Consider the following 9,619-nt stretch of genomic DNA (forward strand, 5'->3'; position numbering starts at 1 on the left):
TTGGTGCGGTTACTTCGATCATGACGATAAGGATTGTGAGGTGTGGCTGAACAGTGAAGGCATTCTTACACCAGAGCAAAGGCAATTTGGTCTAAGTCTTAAAGCAGCACCTTTTTTCCCATCAAGAAAGCAGGTTGTCTCGGTCCCAGGATTTTACAAGTCTAGGCAATCCTCAACCCCAAAGTCAGCCCCACCGTCCATGGCTAGGTTGAAAGAGTAGAAAATGGGCAGTTCAACTACTCCGAATCAAATGATAGCCAAGAAACACGTGCCCCTCACTCAAATAACCTTAACCAAAAAGGAAATATCCCACAACCTTTACTCACTCCCATAAATGATAACCAACAAACCTGTGCCCCTCACTCAAATAACCTTAACCAAAATGGAAATATCCCACAACCTTTCAATCCGAACCCTACCCCAAATTTAACCCCATCATGTGACTCCTTTACACCACGTGCCAAACTTGAAAACCCTAGGGTCTCACCACAGCCACCTAAACCGAAATGGACCAAGATTAAGAGACCAAACCACCCAACCCCAGTTAACCCTGCCCATACGTCCCTGACCTTAGGAAAAAGATCACCCATGCAAGCTAAAAGCTCTCCTTGCATTACCAAAAAAATGTCAACAAGTTTCAAAGGAAGCAGTAGAACAAAAAATGATATTGATGGAGGCTAATGCTCAGCCCCGCCAATCACAATGAATTTCCTAATTTTGAACTATCATGGGCTTAGGAACCTGCGTACTGGGAAGGAGCTTGGAAATATGATCTGGGCAAAAGACCCCTCTGTCGTGCTTTTAGCTGAAACACTGGTAGACGAAGCAAGACTAGACACAGTTCAACGAAGCATTGACTATGAACACAAATGGGTAGTACCGAAGGAAGGCCGCGGTGGAGGTCTTATTATGTTTTGGAAGTCAACAGTGAACTTGGAGGTGGTCGATTCATCACAATACTACATTGACACTTAGATTGATAGGGGTTCTGAACATGAGTAGAGGTTCACTGGTTTTTATGGGGAACCAAATACATCAAAAAGAATTGAAGCTTGGGACAATTTGTGAACTTTAAAACACCATCCACAAACCCTATGGCTATGTGCAGGTGACTTCAATGAACCCACTCGGTAGGAGGAGAAACTAGGCGGGGCTATCAAACAACATAGACAGATGCAACTCTTTAGAGATGTTATTGATGAATGTGGGTTCTTGGATCTTGGATTTGTGGGTAATTGGTTCACATGGAGCAAACATTTTGAGGATGGACATTCAATTTGGGAACGACTTGACCAAGGTTTGGCTAATGACGCTTGGTTTCTGAAATTCCCTTGTTCGATTGTTCAACACCTATAAATTACCTCTTCTGATCATTGTCCACTTTTGATCAAGCTGTTGGGTTTGGATCCTCCCCCCCAAAAAATAATTTTCAGGTTTGAGGAAATGTGGCTTTCAGATGAACGTTGTGCAGAAATGGTGGAAGCATCTTGGTCTTCCTATTCTGTGAGGCATTGTGACAGTGATATACTAAAAAGGGTGGAGATTTGTGGTAGGGACCTAGCATGGTGGAACCACAACATTTTCAGTAATGTGAGGAAGGAATTAATGAACAAAAAAGCTCTCTTGGTGGAGGCCGAATCTGCTGCTATTGTAAGTGGGCAAAATGGTCGGGTTAGAGAATTAAAGCAGGAGATCAATATTCTGCTGGATAAAGAGGTAAGAATGTGGAGCCAAAGATCACATACTCTTTGGCTAAAAAATGGGGATAACAACACTAAGTTCTTCCATTGTCGGGCTACTAAGAGACACAAGAAAAATAAAATCCGGGGAATTATGGATGAGAACAACACATGGAGAATAAAATCAGAGGAGATAAATCTGGTGTTGGTAAACTATTACTGGGAGCTCTTCTCTACCTCAAGGCCAAATCCCCAATGGCCTCAATTAGAGCACATTCCTTCGATGATTACTGAAGAAATGAACTTAGCTCTAACTGATACCTTTACAACTTTTGAAGTAAAAGAAGCCTTGAAACAGATGGCACCTTTCAAAGCCTCGGGTCCTGATGGCATGCCACCTTTGTTCTTTCAACATTTTTGGGGAGTGGTAGATGCTGATATCACAAATTCAATTTTATCCTAGCTCAATTCAAGTACCATCCCACATCCATTAATCCACACTTTTGTCACCCTTATCCCAAAAATCAAAAACCCTTAAAGTGTGAGTGATTATCGCCCCATCAGTTTATGTAATGTCTTGTACAAAATTTTCTCTAAAGTGTTGGCCAATAGATTAAAGAAAATTTTATCAAGTATTATTTCTGAACACCAATCAACCTTTACAAAAAATAGGTTGATAACGGATAATATCCTTATTGCTTGTGAGTCACTTCACTATATGAATAACATGAGAACAGGGAAAACATGCTACATGAATGTAAAGATAGATATGAGCAAAGCCTATGACCGTGTGGAGTGGGTGTATTTGAAGAATGTCATGAGAAAAATGGGGTTCAATGAGAAGTGGATTGGTTTAATTATGGTGTGCATAAAATTAGTGACATATTCTATCCTAGTCAATGGCGAACCACAAGGCCTCATCCAACCTACTAGAGGGATTAGACAAGGGGATCCACTTTCTCCTTTTCTCTTCTTGTTGTGCACGGAAGGCTTACATGGACTTATACAACAATCTGTAAGAATGGGGGAGTTAAAAGGGTTATGCATTAGCCGGAATGGCCCTTAACTAACACACTTATTGTTTGCAGACGATAGTCTTCTTTTTTGCAGGGCAACCATTAAGAAGTGCAAAAAAATTATGGAGATTCTGGAGATTTATGAGGAGGGGTCAGGCTAAAAGGTGAACAAAAACAAAACAGCAATTTTCTTTAGTAAATCCACTCTGGAAGGCACTAAGGTTGAGATCAAGGAAGCTTTAGGCTTACAAGAGATTGTACATTATGATAAATATCTTGGGTTGCCATCTCTAGAGGGAAGGAAAAAGAAGGAGAGCTTCAATTTCATCAAGGAAAAAGTTTGGAGAAAATTACAAGGTTGGGAAGGGAAGCTTTTATCTCAAGCGGGGCGGGAGATCTTGATAAAAGCGGTTATTCAAGCAATTCCAACATATGCTATGGGATGCTTTAAAATTCCGTTGGGACTTTGCCACGAGATTGAATCAATGGTCAGAAAATTTTGGTGGGGTCAAAGAGGAGATAAAAGAAAAATTCATTGGTTGAAATGGGAGGAAATGACAAAATCAAAGATGGAGGGGGGTATGGGTTTTAGGGACCTAGCAATGTTCAATGACTCCTTGTTGGCAAAACATGCTTAGAGGCTCTTGCAAAATTCAGACTCGCTCTTCTATAAATTTTTCAAAGCCCGGTTCTTCCCAAATTGTTCCATAATGGAGGCTAAAGAGTCATCCATAGGGTCCTATGCATGGAGGAGTATTTTACATGGGAGAGATGTGCTACTTAGAGGTTGTAGGTGGATGGTAGGAAATGGGAGGTCTGTGCACGTTTGGCAAAGTACATGGCTGCAACGGAAACACTCAACGAAGGTAATTTCTCCCATGATTGATTCCATGGCAGATGCAAGGGTTGAGATATTGATAGATGAAGTGACACACTGCTGGAACCATTCAGTCATTGATGGTGTTTTTATTCTTGAAGAGGCTAAACTGATCAAGTCCATGCCACTGCCACAACAAGGGGTGGAGGACAGAATTTTTTGGCCCTTCACTCAAACAGGGACATATACAAGCAAGTCGGGGTACCGGTTCTTGAAGTCGAAGGAAGAAACTTCTGATATTGCAGCCCGGTCTATGGAAGATAGGGAGTTATGGCGAGGTATTTGGTCACTGCAGGTACCAAACAAAGTTAAAAATTTTATATGAAGGGCTTGCCGAAACTCTCTGCCCACCAAGGAAAATTTGATGCATTGAACTGTTATTGAAAATCCTCTCTGTGATCATTGTTCTTGTGCTAATGAATCTTCCCTCCATGCTTTGTGGTCATGTGGTGAATTGGATGTAGTTTGGAAGGACTAAACCTTGTGGAGTTGTCGTAATTCACTCAGCTTCATCCCCTTCAAAGAGCTGCTATCATGGTTGATCAAACACCAACACCAATTGGAGCTCTTTTCGGTCCCGAAAGGGGACGAAACCCGTATAAGATCCTGTGTGCGACTTAGTAGCTCGTGAACAGAACAGGTAGCCTAGTCCATCTAGACACAACGAAACCAGGTTCGACTTAATAAACCCAGTGCAATTTGCATCTAATCACCCAACTGGCAAAGGAACGTCTGTAGGAATTCCAGCAGTTAATCCGTACCCTCCTTCAATTCGACTGTCCCTCTCACGGTGCAAAAATGGAAACCACCTTATAATGGTTTGGTGAAGATTAATTGTGAGGGGCCAGGTTCACTAAAGAGAAAAGAGCAGGGATTGGGTGGTCATATGTAACAGTGAAGGCTTGGTTTTGGGCTCACTATCTAAGCAGGTTCCCTAGGCATACAGCCCTCTAGAAATTGAGGCGATGGTTATCGCAATGCAATGGAGTTCGCTTTAGACCAAGTCTTCAACTGCCATCCTTGAGACTACTCGCTTGTGCTGGTGAAGGTTTGCATGATATACAGAGTTCTTTTCAACCGTGGGCTTAGTGTTGGATGAAATTAGACATAAGGATAATTTTTTTTAATGAATTACACTACTCTCCAGTAAAGAGAGAGGGTAATATTGTTGCTCAAGTTAGCTCGTCATGCTATATGTGTTTCGATTTGTAGTGTGATGGAGGATGTTCCACCACTTTTATTTCCTCTGTATTGGCTACATAGCCGGTTTTTCTTAATAAATTAAGTTCGTTCTTCTTCAAAAAAAAAAAAAAAAAGTCATGTTACTAAAAGTACATGTGAATGGTCCTTTTAACTACTAAAGGTGAGTTTGACATCAATTTTAACTTTTAACTTTTAACTTTTAGGCTAAAATGCAAAACACATCCTTTTGCTTCATCAAAATTCATTTCAGTCCTCTAACTTTGTTTTTGTTTATTTCAATCTTCTAATTTTCAAGTTTATTCAATTAAGTCTTTTCCATCAACTTTTGTTATATGTTGCGATTATTTTTCCAATTTTTAAAATTAAAAAAAATTCAATTAATGATTGAAAAACATTTTTCAAAATTTTTTTTTTCAAAAAATTTTAACAAAATTTGACGAAAATGCCTTAATTGAATAAATTTGAAACTTAGAGAACTGAAATGAACAAAAACAAAGTTAAAAGACTGAAATGAATTCTGCTCTACCAAAATTCATTTCAGCCCTCTAACTTTGTTTTTGTTTATTTCAATCTTCTAACTTTCAAGTTTATTCAATTAAATCTTTTGCATCAACTTTTCTTATATGTTGTGATTAATTTTCCAATTTTTAAAATTTTTCTTCAAATTTTTTTATTTAAAAAATTCAATTAATGATTAAAAAATATTTTTCAAATTTTTTTTTCAAAAATTTTTAACAAAAGTTGACGAAAATGCTTTAATTAAATAAATTTGAAACTTAAAGGACTAAAATGAACGAAAACAAAGTTAATGGACTGAAATGAATTTTGAAAAAACTTGGAGAATGTGTTTTACATTTTAGCCAATTTTTAATTACAATTTTTTAAAACCCTACTTTTTTCACTTTTTTTTAAGGTTTTAACACACTTTTATCAAAAAAATTTTAGCAAAAAGTTAAATAAACTATTCCTAAACGGATACTAAAATTTCACACTATTGTATTTTATTCATTAATCATGTCAAATCATGCATCACATCCACACTAGATTTTTACAATCAAATTGTAGTGTTTGCACTTGTGAATAAAAATTCACTAATGTAGAACACCAATTTTAATCAGAGGAAGATGAAGATGATGAGATAATGTATAAAAGTGATTAATTGTTTATAAGTTGCACAAAAATATAACTATATCATAAAAAATAAAAATAAACTAATAATATACACACTACTGCTAATGAACAAGACATTGTGTGGGTTTGGATTCGGCGGAAACGCTAAATCCTGCGTTGCGTTTTTTTCTCTTTTTTTTTTTTTTTTTTTTTGCTTTCACGCATTTTAAGGAGACAAGATTCGGCGGAAACGCTAAATCCTGCGTTGCGTTTTTTTCTCTTTTTTTTTTTTTTTTTTTTTGCTTTCACGCATTTTAAGGAGACAAAATTTACTGTTCATAAGACAAATGTTACTATTCATGTACTGTTCTGGTACTATTTATGCACTGTTCACAGGACCCACAATTACTTTATTTAGAAAAAAATATTAAAAATGGGTCTCACGGTACTATTTACACATTTAAAAATTATTTTACTACAGTGTCTTCAGTTTTCAATTTCAGTAAAAATAAATTGTATTCAAATGGAACCATTATGTAACGGACAAACTCATCTAGTCAAGAATATTCGATTCTAGAGTCCAATTCCACTCCACTTATTTTAAGAAGAAAAAAAATGTTTATATATATATATATATATGGACCTATAAAAGTTAAAAAGGGACCCATTTTAATTTATCTTGTAGATGTGGACGAAGTAGTGGTGTGGTTCTGGAAGCAGTGGATCACCCCACCGACCAGGGTTCACCTACCGCACCGTGACCCCACTGTTGTGCTGAAACGTCAACTTTTCTCATTTGCTTTCATTTTCCATGGTGTGTGGGTGTGTGTGTGTGTTATATATTTGCTTTTCTGATTCCGCAATAGCTGCACCCATCCCCTCTCTCCCTCTCTCTCTCTCTCTCTCGTGTGTTTGAGAAAGAAAAAAATAATATGGGTAGTGTTGAGGCACAAAGGACAATAACTGGCTGGGCAGCCACTGACCCTACTGGAATTCTAGCACCTTACACCTACACTCTCAGGCATCTATTTCAAAACCATGATTTGATTCTCTCATTCTCTAATTTTTGACAAATATAGTCCACTAATCTCATTTGGGTTTCTCCAAAATCAAACTTTTTTTTTTTTTTGCAGAAACACTGGCCCAGAAGATGTTTACGTCAAGGTAATCTGCTGTGGAATTTGCCACACTGATCTTCATCAGATCAAGAATGATCTTGGCATGTCCAACTATCCCATGGTTCCTGGGTACATGCAACTAAAACACACCCCCCACTTTCTTTTTTCTTACTTATTTTTTTGTAGTTCCGGTTAATGCCCCTCTATTTTAGAAAAGTTTTTATAAGAAATTAAAAATATTGTCGAAATAACTAATTATATTTTCGCTTTTTCATAAAAAAAAACTTTCTAAAAGCACGCGTTAATGAATTCCTGTTTTTTATAGCCATCTCCTGATTCTAGTCATGATTGGGTTTCTTATTTTTTTTGTCTCAGTCTCTTTTTCCCCCATTTTGTGCTTGCTTTATTAACTTTTATTATTATTTAATTGTTGAAAACTGAAACAGGCATGAAGTGGTGGGTGAGGTAGTGGAGGTGGGTTCAGATGTGAGTAAGTTCAGAGCAGGAGACATAGTGGGAGTGGGAGCCATTGTTGGATGCTGCAGAAACTGCCATCCATGCAAAAGGGACAATTTTTTTTTTTTTTTTTTTTTTTGTCTCAGTCTCTTTTCCCCCCATTTTGTGCTTGCTTTATTAACTTCTATTATTATTTAATTGTTGAAAACTGAAACAGGCATGAAGTGGTGGGTGAGGTAGTGGAGGTGGGTTCAGATGTGAGTAAGTTCAGAGCAGGAGACATAGTGGGAGTGGGAGCCATTGTTGGATGCTGCAGAAACTGCCATCCATGCAAAAGGGACATAGAGCAATACTGCAACAAGAAAATTTGGTCCTATAACGATGTTTACACTGATGGCAAACCCACCCAAGGAGGCTTTGCTAGCTCCATGGTTGTAGACCAAAAGTAATTCATACTCAAAACCAAAACCCCTTCACATCATATCAAAAAATTGATCTTTCTTGTAATTAAAGAAAGATATGGATATGCAAAACTCTAAAATCTATTTCTTTTGATTTATAGGTTTGTGGTGAACATACCAGAAGGGATGGACCCAGAACAGGCAGCACCACTATTGTGTGCAGGAGTGACAGTTTACAGTCCACTGAGTCACTTTGGGTTGAAGCAGAGTGGGTTGAGAGGAGGGATATTGGGGCTTGGAGGAGTGGGACACATGGGGGTCAAGATAGCCAAGGCCATGGGCCACCATGTGACTGTGATAAGCTCTTCTGATAAGAAAAGAGAGGAGGCACTGGACCATCTTGGCGCTGACGAGTACTTGGTCAGCTCTGATGCCACTAAAATGCAGGAAAAGGCTGACACACTGGATTACATCATTGATACTGTGCCTGTGTTTCATCCTCTTGAGCCTTACCTTTCTTTGTTGAAGCTAGATGGGAAGTTGATCTTGATGGGTGTTATTAACACTCCTCTGCAGTTTCTCACTCCAATGGTTATGCTCGGTAAGCCTCTCTCTCTACTTCAACCGCCTTTAATGCTTTAAAGTTAGAAAATTTCGGCAAATTTTGGAAATTTTCATCTGGGTTTCTAATTTCTGAGGATTATGCTATTTTGGTTTGGGGAAAGATTGAATATTTTTGCTCTAATTAATGTTTTGCCTTTTGTGGTGGGTGTTTTGTCTCTTACGTACAGACTTTTTCTCTAAGAATTTAATGTCAAAAGACCTTTTCCCTGATTATTACAAAAACTGAAACTGTTTGTTGCATTTTATTGTTTCTAATTGGGGGTGAGCTGATTTGTTTGGTTCAATTTGTTCAGGGAGGAAGACAATCACTGGAAGCTTTGTTGGAAGTATTACGGAAATAGGGGAGATGCTTGAGTTCTGCAAAGAGAAGGGCCTGACTTCCATGATTGAAGTCATCAAGATGGACTATGTTAACAAAGCCATTGAAAGGCTGGAAAAGAATGATGTTAGATACAGATTCGTAGTGGATGTTGCTGGAAGCAAACTTGATCAGTGAAAACAAAATACACTTTTGAGTAAAACCAAAGATTCCATCCTGTGGAAGACATTAACTAAATGCCTTTTTCTTTTTTCTTTTTTTTCTTTTTTTTTTTGAGTGAATTCAATGTGTTTTTCAATAATAAGAAGTTAAGATAGTATATCTTAAATATTGATTTGATGTTTGTGTTGTGAATTCTTAAATTTTAATGAAATGTAATCTTACCCAAAACCCAAACAAACATAATTAAATACAATTGTGGTGTTATCTATCATTGGTATGTGCCTACTGGCTATGTGGTCCTAAATGTTTGCCCTGGGGTTAGTAAAGAAATTATGACAACGATAGATACCAAACTTGATGGAAAAGAATTGTCATAGCCTAGCTAACGTTGCTGTGAGAGGCAGGCTCTATCCTAGTGTAATCATAATACCCCTAATCGCTTGACTTCATTATGATAAAGATTAAAGTACCTACACGTCGGTAGTAGGAACTAGGAAGAGTGGAGCGTGACTCAAACCCAACACGGACCCCAGCAGCCACTAGGCCAATGCATTATCTTTTCCATATATGTTAAAACAAAATTGTATACCAACAAAAAGTTGTCGTTCTCTTATTTAAGTGAAAAAAGTTTCTTTGTTTAACAAAAACTCTTCA

General features: G+C 37.7%; 2 protein-coding genes across 2 annotated transcripts; both read left to right on the forward strand.

Moving 5' to 3' along the window:
* Positions 1–1,443: 1,443 nt before the first annotated feature.
* Positions 1,444–2,142, forward strand: LOC111990957 (uncharacterized). The gene has a single exon (XM_024022736.1). The coding sequence runs from the start codon at positions 1,444–1,446 to the stop codon at positions 2,140–2,142; it is 699 nt and encodes a 232-aa protein (XP_023878504.1).
* A 4,591-nt stretch (positions 2,143–6,733) lies between these two features.
* LOC112035939 (cinnamyl alcohol dehydrogenase 1) lies at positions 6,734–9,193 on the forward strand. Its single transcript, XM_065766081.1, has 5 exons — positions 6,734–6,910; positions 7,023–7,132; positions 7,677–7,904; positions 8,022–8,461; positions 8,778–9,193. The coding sequence occupies exons 1-5, from the start codon at positions 6,818–6,820 to the stop codon at positions 8,978–8,980; spliced, it is 1,074 nt and encodes a 357-aa protein (XP_065622153.1). The 5' UTR covers positions 6,734–6,817; the 3' UTR covers positions 8,981–9,193.
* The last annotated feature ends 426 nt before the right edge of the window (positions 9,194–9,619 follow it).

Source organism: Quercus suber, unplaced genomic scaffold, assembly GCF_002906115.3.
Source record: "Quercus suber isolate HL8 unplaced genomic scaffold, Cork oak 2.0 scaffold_679, whole genome shotgun sequence".
NCBI classification, from domain to species: domain Eukaryota; kingdom Viridiplantae; phylum Streptophyta; class Magnoliopsida; order Fagales; family Fagaceae; genus Quercus; species Quercus suber.